The 19,104-nt window shown below is 48.5% G+C and overlaps 1 protein-coding gene across 1 annotated transcript in view; it reads right to left on the minus strand.

The window, feature by feature from the left end:
- Nucleotides 1-11,632: 11,632 nt before the first annotated feature.
- The window catches only part of SH2D4A (SH2 domain containing 4A), a 73,085-nt gene continuing 65,613 nt past the window's right edge, over nt 11,633-19,104 (minus strand). The window contains exons 9-10 of the mRNA XM_082680468.1: nt 13,565-13,785; nt 11,633-12,876 (exon numbers count right to left, since the gene is read on the minus strand). Coding sequence (XP_082536594.1) covers nt 12,784-12,876; nt 13,565-13,785 — 314 coding nt within the window. The 3' untranslated portion in view covers nt 11,633-12,783. The remainder of the gene's footprint in view (nt 12,877-13,564; nt 13,786-19,104) is intronic.

The following is a 19,104-nucleotide window of genomic DNA, read 5'->3' on the forward strand; positions in this document are numbered from 1 at the left end:
TTTGTGGTACGATTTCTTCTTGGATTAAGAACACCACATCTTTAGTTTTTGGAGAACGGTTTTCTGTGTGTGTAGACCAGGGTTCCCTGGCTGTGGCCCTATAGCGTTTCAGGCTAGATCACTCCCTGCTGGGGGCTGTCCTGTGCCCCCAGCATCCCTGGTCTCTCCCCCCTCGAAGCCAGGAGCACCTCTCACCCAGGGGGACACCTAAACTGGCTCCTGTCACCGCCAGGTGTCCCCTGGGGGGAACTGGTCTAGAGAGAGGAGAGAACTGTAGTGAAGAACCTGGCAGTTAATACAGTCCGCTCGTCTTTTTGATTAGGAAACGTTGAGGAATGGTTTCCAGGAGCCCTTTTGGCTGTACGTGCATTTCGTACTTCCGGAGCTGGGAGAGGAGGCTCCGGGCACCTGTCTCTCCACTGGGTCCTGGGCTTGGTGGGGCCGACCTTGCCCACTCCTGCTGTCTTCCTCTGGGTCGGGAGGTTGCTGTCCCGGCAAGGCCCTCAGCGGGAGCGAATGTCTCATTGTGGAATGAGGTCTCGGGGTCCCGGGATGGGGGCTCCAGGATGCACTGTGGGGGGACCAGCCATTTGTGCGGGTTTAAATTGGATATCATGGGTGCCTGAGGCAGGGGTTAAAAAATGGGATTTTTTTTTTTTTTTTTTTTTTTTGCGGTACGCGGGCCTCTCACTGTTGTGGCCTCTCCCGTTGCGGAGCACAGGCTCCGGACGCGCAGGCTCAGCGGCCATGGCTCATGGGCCAAACCGCTCCGCGGCACATGGGATCTTCCCGGACTGGGGCACGAACCCGTGTCCCCTGCATCGGCAGGCGGACTCTCAACCACTGCGCCACCAGGGAAGCCCTAAAAATGGGATTTTAAAGGATGCTGAGGGTGGCTGAAGAGACAACAGCATAGTGTTAAACTACCCCTCTTTTCAAAACTTAGGTAGGTAAACGGTTTTATCAAGAGGCAGGAGCCCTCGCAGAGCACATGCAAGAGGGATCTGTCTCAGCTTGGTCTGTAACACATACCACAGACAGGGCAGCTTCATCAACCGACGCTGATTTTCCCAGGTTCTGGAGGCTGAAAAGTCCAAGGTCAAAGCACCACAGATCAGGTGTCTGGTGAGGACCCCCTCTTGCTGTTGTCCTCACATGGCTGAGAGCAGACAGAGGGCTAGCTTTCCTTCGTATTCTTAAAAGGACACTAATCCCGCCATGGGGGCTCCACCCTCATGACCTAGTACCTCTCAAAGGCCCCACCTCCAAATACCATCTCATTAGGCTTCAACTTAAGAATCTTACGGGGGCACAAACATTCATTCCCTAGCAGGGCCTGTCCTGTTCCCTGCCCAAGATACTTATTTATAACAGAAGGGTTGGTGATGCCCCGCTGGAGCATTATAATCAGGGACTTGACATTTAAAATTTAGACAGCAAAGGATGGCAGTGATGAATGACATCTTCTAAAGGAGGAAGGATGCTACCAGGGAAGCACTGAGGCTGGGGCTTGTCTGAGGTCCCTTCCAGCTCTGCATCCTCCACTGTTGTGACTGTATGTAAATCGCCCAGGAACTGGCCCCAGTCACCCCGCTGGAGCAGGGTCCCTAGTAGAACCTGGGGTTCCGTCCAGCAGCCGTGCACCAACCAGCCTCGTGAGAGCCAGTTGCTGGCACTCCCTCCCGCTCCGCACTTGTAACCTAAAGACACGTTGGCAGCTTGCAGTCAGCTCCGGCGGGGGGACAGTCCTCTGCTGGCATCCCCGGGGGCTGCTTTTGTGCAAGTCTCTTATGTAGGATGCATCGTATTTGCAGTTTCAGTTCAGCGTGGGAATTAGTATCAGGGTTTCCCCAGCCACATGCCTGGGTTCACATGCAGTTCTTTCACTTCCAGCCCATATGATCTTAAACCTGACACTCATCTCCACCCGTTTCCTCGTTCAGGTTCATGAATGCAATCACATTTATATCATACGACTGACCATGGAATTAGGACACGTCATGCACGTAGCAGGTATTCACATCCACTTGTTATTATCTGATACCAATTTTGCATTCACGACTGTGTCTGCTGTACTTCCCAGTGCACCCTGCACCTCTTGGGTATAATCAGACAGTGGGTCACACAGTAGAGATCATGAACCCATCATGCGTGCACCACTGTCATTTATTTCTGTCATTCTGAAAACAATTTCAGTCTATCCACAGAAGTGTTAGTAGGAGTGTGAAATATAATGAACAGCTCCTCCCTTAAATTCTGTGCTCAGGGATTTGGAGTTGGTGACCCCCTAGGCAGCTGAGAGACATTAGAGGTTTTTGAAGTAAAAAGCATAGCCAGGCACCTTATATACAGAACACCAACCTTCTAAGGCAGCTAATGTCATTACTTCCATTTTCCGGGTGCAGAAAACCAAGGCTCAGAAATGGTCAGGAACTTGCCCAGAGGCCTGGCCAGAAATTGGCATCATGTTCCCTCCCAGGACCAGCTCCAGAGGGCTTGATGGTCTCAGGGCAGGGGCAGGAGCTTTGGCCCGGGTGGAGTCCAGCACCTGTCCTCTTGTGCCTCGGATTCCCACTGCCCCTCCAGCTCTGGGTCATCACTGGCAGGTTGGAGGCCTCAGAAGCCAGCTCTCCAAGCAGGATCCCAAGGTGTTAGATGTAAAGTCTACCTTGGGTTGGAGGGGAGGGCAGGTGGGAATTCTTGCTTTTTAGAAAGGATCTGACATTGTTTCTGAGGATTGCTGATCAGAGAGAATGCCCTTGGGTGGGCCCTTGGAAGGGTGGGTGTGTTTTACTCCCAACACCCATCAAATAGCTGGCAGCTTTGTGTGGTCCCTATTCTGATGAGCTTTATATCTGAATTCAAAGCTGTTTCTCTTGGCAGGACTCAGGGCTTTGCTGTTGATGCTGCCAAAAACTATGGGGCCTGTGCCAGTTGGTTGGGGGATTTGGGTGGTGTTTTTTTTCAACATAGAGAAAAAATGTTCTCTTCAGTCAGCAGAGGTGCCCTTCAAACATCTCTGCATCACTGATCCTCTGACACACCCTCTGGAGTAGCCAGCCCAGTGCCCCTTGGCTGTGTCTGCCTTGTCCCCTCTTCCAGGGGTGGGGAGACGAAGTGACACTGTGCTGCCTCAGGCTGTCTTGGCCTCCATCATCACGCAGAGGTTCAGAGAGGGCCAGGCCACATTCATGGCCTCTGCTCAAGACTCACCTGGTGGCTGGCTGTGCAGATCGCCTGCCTTCCACACATAGGCAGTACCCGAGGTGGCAAGTGGGGACGCTGGGTGAACTGTACTTACTCTTCATCTACTTGAGGGTCAGACATGTTAGCTTGAATCAAGGTGAGTACAGCACCACTGGCAACTCCCTACCTCAGTCATCAATCCCCCAGCTTGTAACCCCACCACCAAAACCACCTCCAACTCCAGTGTTTACAAATCTACAACAATTAACATCACCTCTTTGGCTGGGATGTCAAGCCTCATTTGAAAAGGGTAAGAAAAATAAATGAAAATTAAAGACAGACCCCACAAACATGTCTTGATAAATTTAAGAGGATTGAGATCATATCGAAGATCTTTTCTGGCCATGAAAGTATGAAACCAGAAATTAATTACATGAAGAAAACTGGAAAATCACAAATATGTGGAGATTAAGCAACATACTACTGAATAACCAATGGGCCAAAGGAGAAATTTTAAAAATACCTTGAGACAAAAACGGAGACATAATATACTAAAATCTATGGGATGCAGCAAAGGCAGTTCAAAGAAGGAAGTTCAAAGCGATAAATGCCCACCTCAAGAAACAAGAAAAGCCTCAAATAAAAAACCTAACTTTACACCTCAAGGGACTAGAAAAAGAATGAAGTTTAAGGTTAGTAGAAGGAAGGAAATGACAAGGATCAGAAGGGAAACAAATGAAATTGAGACAAAAAAAGATAATAGAAAAGATCAATCACATTAAGAGCTGGTTTATGGAAAAGATAAACAAAATAGACCAACCAGTAGCTAGCCTCACCAGGAAAAAGAGAGGACTCAGATAAAATCAGAAACGAAAGAGAAATTACAACTAATACATCAAAAATACAAAGGATCACAAGAGACTACTGTGAACAGTTATGTGCCAACAAACTGTACAACCTAGAAGAAATGGATAAATTCCTAAAACATATAACCTACCAAAACTGATTCATGATGAAACAGAACATTTGAACAGAATGATTAACAAAGAGATTGAATCAGTAATCAAAAACCTCCCAACAAACGAAAGTCCAGGACCAGATGGATTCACTGGTGAATGCTACCAAACATTCAAAGAAGAATGAATACCAATCCTTCTCAAACTCATTCAAAATATAGAAAAGAAGGGAGCTCTTCCAAACACATTTTACAAGGCCAGCATAACCCTGATACCAAAACGGGACAAAGATGTCACAAAAAAAAAAAAAAAAAGAAAGAAAAGAAAATTACAAGCCAATATGCCTGATGAACATAGATGCAAAAATCCTCAACAAAATATTAGTAAATCGAAATCAGCGGTACATTAAAAGGATCATACAACTGTGACCAAATGGAATTTATTCCAGGGACGCAGGGATGGTTCAATACCTGCAAATCATTCAAAGTGATACAGCATATTAACAAAATGAAGGATAAAAGTCATATAATCATTTCAATAGATGCAGAAAAAACATTTGACAAAATTCAACATCCGTTTATGATTAAAAACTATCAGCAAAGTGGATATAGAGGGAATGTACCTCAACATAATAAAGGCCATATATGACAAGCCCACAGTTAATATCATACTCAATGATGAAAAGCTGAAAGCATTTCCACTAAGATTAGGAAAAGACAAGGATGCCCACTTTTGCCACTTTTATACAACATAGTATTGGAATTCTTAAAGCAGTAAGGCAAGGAAAAGAAACAAAAGGCACCCAAATTGGAAAGGAAGAAGTAAAACTGTCATTATTTTCAGATGACATGGTACTATATATAAACCCTGGATATTCCACCAAAAAAACTGTTAGAGCCAATGAATGAATTTCATAAAGTTGCAGGATACAAAATTAACATAGAGAAATTAGTTGCATTTTATACACTAATAATAAACTATCAGAGAATTTAAGAAAACAATCCCATTTACAATTGCATCTAAAAGAGTAAAACACTTAGAAATAAATTTAACCATGGAGGTGAAACACCTGTATATTGAAAACTATAAGACATTAATGAAAGAAATTGAAGAAGACATAAATAAATGGAAATATATTCTGTGCTCATGGATTGAAGAAGTACTGTTGTTAAAATGTCCATACTACCCAAAGCAATCTACAGATTCAATTCAATCGCCATCAAAATCCCAGTGGTATTTTTCAAAGAAATAGAACAAACAATCCAAACATTTTTATAGACCCATAAAAGACCCCAAATAGCCAAAGCAATCTGGAAAAAGAGGAACAAAGCTGGAGGCATCATGCTCCCTGATTTCAAACTGCATTACAAAGCTAGATTAGTATGGTATCGGCATAAAAACAGAAACTTAGCTCACTGGCACAGAATAGAAAGCCCAGAAATAAACCTATGCATATATGGTCAATTGATTTACAACAACAGAATAATGAATATACAATGGGGAAAGAATAGACTCTAATAAATGAACTTGCGAAAATTGGCCAGCCACGTGCAAAAGAATTAAACTGGATTACTCTCCAGCACTGTACACAAAAATTAACTCAAAATGGATAAAAGACTTGAACTTAAGGCCTGAAACCATAAAACTCCTACAAGAAAACACACGTTGTAAGCTTCTTGACATTGGTCTTGGCAATGAGTTTTTAATTCTGACAGCAAAAGCAAAAGCAACAAAAGCAAAAAGGAACAGGTGGGAGTACATCCAACTAAAAAGCTTTTGCACAGCAAAGAAAACCATAAACAAAATGAAAAAGCAACCTACTGAATGGGAGGAAATAATTGCAAGTCATATATATATATATATATATATTTTTTTTTTTTTGTGGTACACGGGCCTCTCACTGTCGTGGCCTCTCCCATTGTGAAGCACAGGCTCTGGACCCACAGGCCCAGCGGCCATGGCTCACGGGCCCAGTCGCTCCGCGGCATGTGGGATCTTCCCGGACCGGGGCACGAACCCATGTCCCCTGCATCGGCAGGCGGACTCTCAACCACTGCACCACCAGGGAAGCCCAACAAGTCATATATTCTGATAAGGGGCTAATACCAAAATATGTAAAGAATTCCTACAACTCAATAACAAAAACAAAAAAATCTGATTTTTAAATAGGAGGTAGATCCGAATAGGTATTTTTCCAAAGAAGGTTTACAAATGGCCAACAGGCATATGAAAAAATGCTTAACATCATTAATTATCAGGGAAATGCAAATCAAAGCCACAATGAGACACCACCTGTTAGAATGGCTATTATAAAAAAAGTGTAGAAATAGTAAGTGTTGGCAAGGATGTGGAGAAAAGGGAATTCTTGTGCACTGTTGGTGGGAATGTAAATTGGTGGAAAACAGTACGTATATTCCTCAAAAAATAAAAAATAGAACTACTACATGATCCAGTAGTTCTACTTCTGGGTATTTATCTGAAGAAAATGAAAACACAAAATTGAAAAGATATATGTACCCACACATTCACCACAGCATTCTTTACAATAGCCAAGATAAGGAAACAACCTAAGTGTCCACTGATGGATAAAGAAGATGTGGTAAATATACACAGTGGAACATTATTCAGCCATGAAAAAGAATGAAATTTTGCCATTTGCAACATGAATGGACCTTGAGGGCATTATGCTAAGTGAAATAAGTCAGAGAAAGACAAATACCGTATGATCTCACTTATATATGGAATCTGAAAAAAAGAACCAAACAACAACCCAAGCTCATAGATATGAAGAAAAGATCGGTGGTTGCATGTGGCAGGGGGTGGAGGGGAGGATAAATGGATGAACTGTTTTAGTTTTTTTGGGGGGGTGGGTATAAAAAAATTAAAAGCAAGCGTTAGAGCCTGCATATGCCTATACTTTACCCCAGTCAGGACAAACAGAATAGATAAAAGAGAAAAAAGCTCACACCCACAGTGTGTGGGCTGCCAGGAATGTAGGGCGTGGCCTGGTTAAGAAGCCTTCTCCAGAGCTCGGCCACACCATCAAGAGCACCTTCCAAAGGTGAGGTGCTCGCTGGGTTGTGGGGTGTTGAGGCCCAGTGCGATGGATGGGTACCATGTCTGGACTCAGGTGGTGGGAAGACTCATGAAGGAACATCCTTTCAGTGGGAGAAAAGTAAAAGCTGATTTAGACTGACAAGAGTGTTGGGCCTTGCCCCCTCCCTGGCCATCTGGCTTAGCACCAGCACGGCCTGACCTCTTCGCAGGCAAGGCAGAGTTAACTCCCAAGTCAAAAAGAGAGGTCAAAAAGAGAGGCAAATACTTGCGGATTTGTGACCAGGAATGCCAAGGCAGCTGAATCTGTTGTCAATGGCCAGCTTTGGGGTGAAGACTGGTGACTGCTAACTTGGGTGATGTCAAAATCAGACGTTAGAGAATGCCCTTTCCATACCATTTCAAATCCAAACTAAGTGAGCCATTTCTCTGCAAGTCGACTGGCTGATATATTGTGTGATTCATCATTAGGTCCCTTACTCTATAAAAGTTTCCCTTTCCCCCTAAAGTCATCCCAGAAACTCTAGCAAAGGGGCCATTAGGATACACAGCCCATTGGTTATATGAGCTGAGCTGATGAAGGGGGAGATGGATCCTGGGCTCAGGACTCACAGGAATAACTGCTATTTGTGGAGAATTTTGTATGTTCCAGGCACTTTACAAATTTCTTTTCTAAACCTCAGAACCCAAAGGGTGACTTTAGAACTCCTGTTTCAGAGATGAAGCTGAAGCTCATACAGCTTAGCTTTTTTTTTAAGATTCCACACAGCTGGTTAATGAAGTAGCCAGGATCCAAACTCAAACCTGCTGGACTTTCCCTCTACTGTACCAAGCTACCTCATTACCAAATAATGCATTTTTACCACACAATAAAAAGATCTTTTATGCCTCCTGGTGGCTTTCAGTCTGGAGCAGTAGTAGGACATCTACAGATTCCCTGAACAGGAAGGTAAAGAGGCAGAGCCAGTACTTCTGGAAACAGAATTATTAATGTCCACACTGCAGGCTGTACGGGCAGAATTAACACTGCGGAGAATGTAACCTGTGAGTGGAAAAGAAAGAGTGAGCAGTTCTCCTAAAATACAAGGAAGAGGATGGAGAGAGGAAAATAATAATGAGATTACAACAATGGAAGGCAAAGGAGGGAAATCTAAGTAAGATGTATAGTGATAAATGGAATATTTATGAACGGAATATTTCCTGCCATATCAGTAAACAAAGGATGTCACAGTCACCGATGATTGCAGCCCTGCAACGAGAGCCGGAGGAAACTCAGGGCTGAAAAGAATACCTGCCATCTAGCAGCCAACAGACCGCAGCCACTCCCTGCGGTGAGCCCCAAGGAAACTCAGGAGGTGAAAACGAAGGATACTGGCCCCAGATAGTTCAATGCATGTCAAAGGAATGATTTCAGTGAGCCCAGACTCTTGCATCTTCCCATACATAGAAAAGCGCTAAATTCTTTGAGATATCTGGTTTTCTTTAATTAACAATAATCCTTTGACGTTCCCGACTACCTGCCCTTCGTTGCAAAACTCCTATGTGTCCTGGCTCCCCCCTCGCCTCCTTGGAGCAGTTTCTCAGAGTTATCTGAAAAGCCATGTCCTGGGCTGCAGTCCTTATTTTGCCCCAAATAAAACTTAACTCACAACTCTCACGTTGTGTATTTTTTTAAGTCAAAAATAGTTACTCCGGAGGACGGGAACACATAATTCAAACTGAAGTATTATTTAAAGATATAAATGTAGAAAACTTATGTTCTAAAACAGAAAACTGTGCAATGCAGTCTGGAACATGTTCTTGACAAAATGAAAGCAAAGAGGCCCCATGAAAACACATCCGAGCATCCCCCACAAATCATTTCTGTGTCTTCTCTGTGCACCAAATGCAGGAGTCCCAGGGTATATATATGTGAGCTATGTGAGGACATAACCAATGTTTGGATGCGTGTGCGTGAAGAAAGCCGCCCCTGCAGAGGTGGCAATTGCAAAAACGTAGACCATAATTTTAAAAAATTTATTTATTTATTATTGGCTGCGCTGGTCTAGTTGCGGCGAGCGGGGGCTACTCTTCATTGCTGTGCATGGGCTCCTCATTGCGGTGGCTTCTCTTGTTGTGGAGCACGGGCTCTAGGCGCGCAGCCTTCAGTAGTTGTGGCTCGTGGGCTCTAGAGCACAGGCTCACTAGTTGTGGCGCACGGGCTTAGTTGCTCCACTGCACGTGGGATCTTCCCAGACCAGGACTCGAAACTGTGTCCCCTGCATTGGCAGGTGGATTCTTTAACCACTGCGCCACCAGGGAAGTCCTGACCTTAATTTTTTTAACCTAAAAACAGACCTCATGCCACATCAGCCATGACCTTACGCTAAAAGGATGGTCAATTCCAAAGCATTAGCTCAGAGAGGCAATTTCTGGTGCAAATGCCCCTGAGATGTCTCAAGTGATCTGCCTGTGCCCCGGGTTCACTTTTTCTCTGGCTGTTCCTGTGTCTTCCTCTTCTTGGCGTAAGGTTTGAGCCAACTGACACTTCTGCTTGTCACTTAGCCTGCTGGTGATGCCAGAGTACAGAGTGACTCTCTGGTGCACCCTCCTGTGCCTTGACGGGGGTTTGGTGGGAGTGTGAGGTTCTGGCAGTGGGGAGGGGCAGCGGAGGGTCTGGGGCAACTGTAGGAGACCCGCAATCTCCCTGGGGGAGAGAAGAGTCACCACGGTCAGGGAGCGGTATTCAGCACAGTCCCACGGAGGTGGGCAGGTTGCAGCGCCTGGGGCTGGGGAGCATCCCAGACCAGGAAAGGTCGGCAGGCAGGTCTGGGTGCTGGCCTTATCGAGGCCACAGGAGGGCGAGAGCAGGCCAGAGGCTGGACGTCCTCTCCTTCAGCCTTAACCAGGCTCAGACCCTGGGACACTGAGTCTAATTGCAGAGCTGGGATGAGAATTCAGGCCTCCCCAACCCCATTTAGTGGTAAACAGTTTCTAAGTTATGTAAACCACTCTCCCTCGGAATATCAAGTGCTACTCTTGGCCATCTTATCAGCAAACACTGGACAGTTTCTTCCTCTGAATATCAATAGCCAACGAGGTAAAAGTGTAGAGAACTCAAGTCTGCCCCTTCTGGTAATATTAGGTTAATTCAGTCTGATCACCTGTTTTCTAAGTCTTCCTCCGATAGGGTGTCACTCTGTAGTTACATCCGGATAGGACTGTACTTATTTCCTCCAAAATAACTGTAGGCAGAGGGTGATGCTAGAATCTTATATGTCTTCATAATTACTAGTGGCTATAGGGTATTTTTCTATTTATTCCAGAACCTTAAGATTTCAGAGATGGATGAAAATAATAATTACCTGGTTATCCCACCTTGTTTTGCTAGAAGTGAAAAACTGAAGTTCAGAGAGGTAGATGGACCTGTCCAAGGTCACACAGCTAATGGTGGGAAGAGATGGGAATGCAAGTTTTTCTTTTCTTTTTAAAATTTTTATTTATTTTTGGCTGTGTTGGGTCTTTATTGCTGCACGTGGGCTTTCTCTAGTCACGTGAGCAGGGGCTACTCTTCGTTGTGGTGTGCAGGCTTCTCATTGCGGTGGCTTCTCTTGTTGCGGAGCATGGGCTCTAGGCCCACGGACTTCAGTAGTTGTGGCCTGTGGGCTCAGTAGTTGTGGCGCACAGGCTTAGTTGCTCCACGGCATGTGGGATCTTCCCGGACCAGGGCTCGAACCCGTGTCCCCTGCATTGGCAGGCAGATTCTTAGCCACCGTGCCACCAGGGAAGCCCGGTAACAGAAGTTTCTGACTTCCAGCCCTGTGTATGTCTGCAATTTTATAATGTCATGACTGCCGGACTACTGTTAGAAATGAAAGCTAAGAGACAGGTTCTCTTAGACAACTGACCATTGTCTCTCAGACAACAGAAACCACACGGAACATTTCAAGAAACACCTAACAATGATCAGTTTAAAAACTTTCTCATTAAAGCACACATACACCCATGCACACTCACTCATATACGTGTACCCCACCCTCTTCTCTGGCTACATTTTACACTGTCCAGGTGTGTCTTGCACAGCCAACAACTTCACGAACAGACTGCTACAACCCTATGCGTCCTTTAAATGAATGCCACCACAGGAGCCAAGCCTGGAGTATCAGCAAACCCCATCCTCCGCGTGATCCTGGTGGCCGCCCAGAGGCCGTCGCCCTGCTGGGCTGGCCCGGGAGCTCCTGCATGAGATGCCTGCCTGCCTGCCTGACTGAGCAAATCTGCGTCGAGAGCCGAAGAGGCAGGGGGAGTTATCTCCCGCCTTCCCTTCCTCAGGAGGCTGGCGGGCTGTACGGCAACCAAAGGTTCACAATGCACATCAGGGTCTGCAATTACATAAACATCTATATTAGTTTCCTAGGGCTGCCTTAACAAATTACCATAAACTCGGTGGCTTAAGACAAAAGACATTTATTCTGTCATAGTTCTGGAGGCTACAAGTCTGGAATCGAGGTGTCTGCAGGGCCATGCTCCCCTCCAGGGCTCTGGGGAGTCTGCTCCATGCTGCCCCCCCCGGCCCCCGGCATCCCCTGGCTTGCGGCTTGTCACTCGGGGCCCTGCCTCTGCTGTCCCCTGGCTGCCATCCCCTCTGCGTACGCACCTCAACTTCCCAACCCCTCTCTCCTTATAAGGACGCCGGTCGTTGGCTTTGGGACCCGCCCTAATCTGGTCTGACCTCGTCTTAATTTGATCACATTTGCAAAGACCCTGTTTCCAAATAAGGCCACGTTCACAGGTGCAGGGGATTAGGACTTCAATGTCTCTTTGGGAGACTCAACCCACAGCACCTAGTGTCCACAAAGCTCACTCTTCTGCCCTTGTCTATCCAAGGCACGCATGTGGCTTCACCCTTCTCGGCAAGGTCCTGGGTAGAGCCCTGCCCCGCTCCCCAGAGCCAGCGAACCCCTCACACAGGGCCCCTCACCCCCTGCCGTCGTCTGGAGTATTTCTGTACATGTGAAGGCTCTCGTCCTACACCTTCAAACTCCTCGTTCAGTTCACAACACCCGCAACTTGTGTTCCCTGTGTGTCTTACACCCTGGCCCACACATGCACCGCAAGTGAGGCGTGCAGGGCCGTGGGCTCAGCCACCAGTGCAGGCTCTTTCGCCAGTCCCTGACGCCACCGAGGAACTTCATAGGAACAGGACCCCGAGACCTTCCGAGATGAGGCAGAGAGGGAGTGCCAAGGCCATGGAGGACTTCTGGTTTTGAGGTGCCCCTTAATTCCTAAAAGGTTCCAATGTCTTCGTCGTTTATTCCATACCTCACTAGGGTTGTAGCCTTCATGTTGGGAGCTGCAGAGATGGGGGTTCTTCTCCCTTTACTGCTGGGGTGCGTACAATGCAGAGGTGATTCCCTCTTAGCGCTAATTAAACTCCAGCATTTGTGCAAAAGAGAGGTCGCCATGGGACCCCCAAGGGTCCTTTCACTTGATCAGGATCGGCTCCCTGCAGGGCGATGTGGCTTCATACACAAGTGTCCATCTCCGCGGTGTCTGTCTGTCCAGAGGACGGCCCAGCTGGCGGCTGCAGGATGACACGATGAGGTTGTCACTCAAACAGGCCCTGGTAGTCGGGCGGCTGTTCCTGCTGACCACAGGGGTACAGAAGGAGCTCCTTCCCCAGGGAGGTGATGGGTTCCTCCTGTGAAGCAGAGGGTACAGGTCAGGCTGTGCCCAGTGACAGCAGCACAGGTATTAGGCGGCTCCTGAGTCTTATTTATGACAGTTTAGTAGGAAGCCCTGCCCTCCCTACCCCGCCAGAGCACACAACCTCTGGTCTCCCCTGGTGTTCACAGAGCTTCCAGAGCACACAACCTCTGGTCTCCCCTGGTGTTCACAAAGCTTCCTTGGCTTAGGCAGCCTTGAAAGAGATTTTTCTTGCCCGCAAACTGCCACGTGGTCTCCCTCCCTCCTGGGCTTGTGCTCTAACTTAAGAGTGTTCTCATGATGGAAAAGAATATATTAAAAAAAAAAGAATGTATATATATGTATAACTGAATCACTCTGCAGTACGGCAGTAATTACCACCACATTGTAAATCAACTATACTTCAAAAAAAAAAAAGCAGTGTTCTCAGATGTGATCAGAGTGCACAGATTTTGTAGCATCTCCTGCATGCTCTGCCCCAGTGGGTTCTCCCTGAGCATTTGAGGAGGAACTAGGTTCAGTGGTAAAGGAAATGCCATTGACAATCCTGATTTTCAGGAGGGGTCATCAAAGGCTAATCCCCCACTGCTTGTGTCAGTCATTTTTCTTGCAATTGCCTTTCACTGTCAGAGCTGCTGCAGGACCCCTATCACAGAGCCAGTGAAGTCTGCGCATCGCTTCACCTTGTGGTACTCCACCAAGTCAGCCAGGCTGGCGTGCTGCAGCTGGTCGGCACCCAGGAAGCTGTACGAGTCCGTGGAGGCATCTATGAGGAAGTGTTTGCAGCCGTCCTTGGACAGATAGGACAGGACGTAGCCCTTGATCCTCTCACTGACCCGGATCAGAAAGCTGCCTGGCACGCACGTGCTCAGAAGCTCATTCGCTCTCTGTACGGTGAGAATTCCTGTGGGAAAGAAAAAGTGTGTCAGCCAAATCATTTCCAAAACTCCCCTCTGTTAAACACAGCCGTGTGGATAAAGCTAATAAAAATCTGAGCAAGTTTAAGTCCAGTTTGGACTTCTTAGGAATACGGTATAGTATCATTCGTCATCTGGTATTTGGTGACGGGGCCGGGGTAGGTTACATAAGCAAATGGATAGTATAAACGAGAGCTGAAACGTTTACCCCTCAGAACACATTCCCACTCGCACACCCACTGACAACAGCACAGGCGTCAGGTGGCTTCTGAGTGTCGTCGGACCCTTGACGGTCGTCCTGGGAGGGTGAGCTCTCCCCAGGTGACTGATGGGGACTCTGTGGCCTGGGAATGATCCTGCTTGATCTGGAACGGTAGTTCCCACCCAGGGCAATGTCTGGAAATGTCTTGAGACATTTTTGGTCGTCCTGGGTGGGGGGCTACTTTCCTCCAGTTCGTTGAGGCGGGGATGATGCTAAGCCTCCCACTGTGAACAGAACAGCCTCACTACAAAGAGTGATCCAGCCCCAATGCCGTCAGTGCCGAAGGTGGACACCCTGGTCAGGTGTCAACAAGTGAGTGACAGAAGCGGGATGGGCCCAGGCCTACCCAGTGCCCTCTGCTGTGGCTACTCCTAAAGGAGGCTTCATTTACAGGAATGAGGGTAGATATACAGGTATATGCATGTACATGGGTATATATGCTTATCTATTAATATTTATGTCTTCACATACATTCAGAAGAATGAAAGCCTTCATGTATATACACATGAGTTTTATACCCCTATGTATACATGTGTATAGTTTGGATGCCTCATGAACTCACACTGATTCAGACCGGCCTTTCCCCCAATGAGTCCACACTCATGACGTCTGACCCGTATTCCCGGTTCCCCTTCTCATGCCTAGTGTAATTCTTCAGATGAACCAGCAATGTGATGAGACGGCCAGAAAGCGCACAGACACGTCTTGGCAGGGTGGTGAGGGCGGTGAGTGACTCTGACCTCTGACCTGGGGAGCAGCGTTCTCTGCGCCCTTTCCCGTGTCAGCAGATGGGAACCCCTGCCTTCTCCCATGCTGCTCCTCAGTATCGTTATCAGGAAAACCCAGAAAACCTCCTGGTGGAAAGGCAATGGATTATCACAGCCCTTTAGTCTAACATGACTAAAGGTGGTAAAGTTAATTGAGAATTAAACCTAATTATCCAGGGTGAAGCCTAAACTAAAACTGCTTCTACGTTCTCTCTTGTAAGCAGATCTTTAATAAAGGGAGGACTGGAAATCCAGCTGACCGGCCCGCCTCCTGCCCCGTCCCCCCTGCAGGGCCCGCACCTGCATGTCCCGGTGCGTGAGGCTCAGCCCCAGGGCGACGCCAGGATGGGGGTGGGAGTGGGGGCGCTGGACAGGAAATGAGCCTGCTGCCTCTCCTCTGGCCCCAGCTCTGCTGTGTCCCTGCCCCATGGGGCACCTTCTCTGTCCCCTCCAGTCACCTTCCTGCCCTTCCCCAGTGAGACTGAGCCACTGGACACGGCAGGCACCGTGACCCTGAGGAGCCCCTGGGTCAGCTGCTGGGTGTCCGCGTCAGGTGCCCAAGTGACGGCCAGGTGAGCTCCCCCGCTACGACCGCTTCTCTCTGCCTGTTGTACCTTCTGCACACACCGGTCCCACGGAGGGCAACCGGAGGTTGAACCAAGGCCACAGGTGACCAGCCTGCCTGGGGCCTGCAGGGGACCAAGGTTTGAAGACTCTGGGTCTGTCTCTGAAACCTGGGGTATTTTTCACTGACTTCAGAATCGAGCTGAGGGGCTCATTCTGAAAAGATTTCTCTCCCCTCCCCGACTTACTGACAGGCTGACTCTGAGATTCCAGATTACTTCAACAGATGGGACAGATGTTATAATGTATAATGTCTGGATTTTATCAAGAGGGATTTGGATTCCTAAAATGAAAGCTATTCTGGAAAATTATAACCAGAATAAGGCAAATTCCTCCTAAAATCAGGTCATATAGTAGCTGTAGATCAAACCATCCGAGAGCCTCCCAGTCTGTAACTATTCCTCATTACACACAAGTCCTGGTGCTGTCTCATCTCCAGAGACACCAGAACTTGGTCCTAATGGGGCCTCCTTCCACTCGGTGGTACCCACGGCAGGTGCAGAAGGTGAATGCTACGGGAACTAGGCTTTGTCCTTTTTGCTTTACAACAGGGTCACCACGCCTGAAGGCCATGCTCTCTTGGTGCACCTGTGATACAGGTCGATGGACAATTTCTCACGATTCCATCGAGGGCAGCGGGTGCCTTCAGGGAGGCCTGACTGAGGTCACTGCCAAGCTCCCCCGTAAAGGGAGCTCTTGAATGCAATGCCGAAGTCCAGCATCAGATATTAATCACCACGGACTCGTGCCCCGTGCACAACTCTAAGAAATTAATTCTAGAGCAGTGAGTGGTCTTCCTCCAGTCCCTGAGGCTGTGACACCTCCAGGCCACCACCCTCGCACCAGCTCTCCTCACACAAGAATCAAACCTGTCTAGGAGCATAGAAGGATCTCCGCACTAGTGGAAACGGATACATAAAAGCTGCCTTCTGCTTCACCAGTTTTTTGAAATGAACCAGCTCTTCACCCAGCGGTCTATTTTGGAGCTGAATCCAGGCCAGGTGGGGCAGAACGGCGGTGGCCCGGGGGACAGCAGAGGGCATTGTGCCAGGGGAAGGGGCTAAGCTCCTGAGAGCCTGGACCCCCGGCTTGGAGGGGAGCAGAGAGAAAGGTCTCACTTGTCCCGGTCATCTGCGTGACACCCGGCGCCCTCAAGAACAGTCCTATTCAACAGAACTTTCTGTGACGATGGAAATGTTGTCTGTGCCGGTCATGTGTGGCCACTGAGCACCTGACATGTGACTGAGGGGCTCAAGTTTTCATTTTAATTAATTTTGCTGTAAAGAGCCAGGCATGACTAGTGGCTCCATATTGGAGAGCACAGCCCTAAACCCCTGTGAGTGTAGGTTTAGCGCTCCAGGCCAGGCCCAGGAAAACTGTTTTTGCACAGGAGACGATAAATGGACCCCAGGAGACCTGAAACAACTCAGAACCCCCCGCAGGACCCTCACTGGAAAGCCAAGTGACAGCGACTTCCCTACAGAAGGAGGGCAGGTAAACGGGATGCCCTTTGCCGGCCCTTCCTCCGTATTCTCCAAGATTCAGCCCAACAGCATGAAGCGTTCTCATCTCTCCCTGAGCAATCTGAGGCTGAGGGTCCTCCAGGCCCGGTGAGCACTCACTCAGCCTCTCCAAGGGCTCACCTGGCCCGACCTCCACCTGGGCAAGCGCCGTCCACAGCTCTGAGGGGACCACGGCACATTCTGCTTCGTGTCTCCCTGCTCCACCGCGTGAGCAACGAGAGGGCAGCTACCACTCCGTATTTATTTTCACAGCCTCAGCACCTGCCACTCAGGATGCCCAGAAAAGGTCTAACGAATAATTTTGTCTTACTTCTTTCTCTAGGACACTTCTAGCAACCACTGCCTCTGGTCTGAGAATTGTTACCACGGGGACAAGGGGTGCACTCATGTTTCTCCAAGGCACCGCTAGGTCTAACTCTGCTGATACATGTACATCTGTGTCACCTGCTTCCAGTGTCTGGAAAAGCTGTGTTTGATAACCAGACGAAAGATAACCCAATAACAACAGCACTGAGGGTTCTTTGTGTCTGCCTGGCACTCCTCTAGGTGTGCATCCCCTCATTTAATCCTCACAGTGGCCTGAGGAAGAGGCACTGTCACTGCCCTTCAAGGACAAAGGTGAAGGCCCATGTTGCAGAGTTCCTGACATGCGTACGGTCTCTCGGGTGGGCCCCGAGTGCTGGCTGGACCCGGTGCCTGACCCGAGGCCAGGATCACACACACCCATCTGGAACACCTGTCCCCGGCGGGCACGTTGGTTCTTCCAGGCAGAGCCCTGCAGACTGCGAGTGTACACGTTATCCCCGGGGAGTCTTAGACTTGGGAGAGAGCTCCTTCCTACTTTACACACTCTGACCCTGCAGCATGTAAAGGAAGCATGTTCAGAGAGGCTCTGGGTCCTGCCCTGGTCCTCTGTGTAGAAGGAGGCGCACCGTGATGCTCACATTCACCCTTGACGTCTCAGGCACCTTAGGGATGATGAAAAACGGTCAGAGCTCTTAAAGTATTATTCATAATGTTTCCTTAATAATTCAAAGGTTAAAATTACATCGTTTGCTCTCACTTCATCACCATGGCTAACACTTACTAACCAGGCCTGAGTATGCGTCACACACCGTTCTAAGTACTTTATGTATTTTACCTTGTTCAGACCAGACCTTGTTCCCTGCCCTGGGAGGCAGGTAACGTCGTTATCTGCATCAGACTGATGAGAGTCAAGTGCAGGAGTCGTGCGACTTGCTGAGGCCACACAGCCGGTTGGTGGGGGACCGGGAGCTGAGAGCAGGCGGCCAGGCCCCAGAGATGCGCTTGTTGCCAGCGCACGTGCTCGCCTACCCGCACCGGCTCAAGAAGCAGCGTCTAGCTTGCTCTGGCTGTGGCAGCAGAAGTCCAGGACACAAGGCACGTGACAAAGAAAGTCTGACAACGAAAGCGTGGACTTAAAGCTACTTCTCTAAAGAGTAGAGTGCCCCTTTCCAGAAACGCATCACAAGTAAACCCCCAAGCAGAGCCACTCCCTTTGGTGGGACCACCCACTGCCCTCTCTCTTGCCTCCGAGGTCCCTCCAAGACCACAGTGGAAACCGCAAACCCAGAGCCGCGGGCGTCAGTGATGGGAAGTGTGAGGCTCCGAGTGCCGGCAGGCCCTGACCCCGGTGGCCAGCAGCGTCAGGGTGAGGACCCAATTGCATCATTTGAAAAACTCAAGGAAGAGAGGGTTTGGGGTTAATGGACTGTTCTCAGCATTATTGGAATAACATACTAAGCCCTGGGTAATTTATGAGAAAAGCCAGGGTCTCCCAGAAAAAAAGTATTTGCTGCAGAAAAGATAGCTCTTCTCAAATCTGAATAAACACCGTAGCTTTCACCTCTTTACGTTTCATCTTCAGGTATTTCAGAAATCTGAACTAACACTACGCAGGCACGTAGGAGAACCGCAGAGAATAATTTGGACAAAGTGCTCTGATGCCTCGTTGTAGATGAAGCTTTGATGCTGAACGGAGGTGACTCCCGGGGCTCGTGGCTCAGGCCCTGCTGGCTCCTCCCAAGGTCAGGGCTCCCCGTGCCCTCCCCTGCGGAGGCTGGAGACAGCCAAGCCAGCCATTTACAACTGGCCTCCCGTTTACATTTC

This window comes from Grampus griseus (genome assembly GCF_964374135.1).
Source record: "Grampus griseus genome assembly, chromosome: 21".
NCBI lineage: Eukaryota > Metazoa > Chordata > Mammalia > Artiodactyla > Delphinidae > Grampus > Grampus griseus.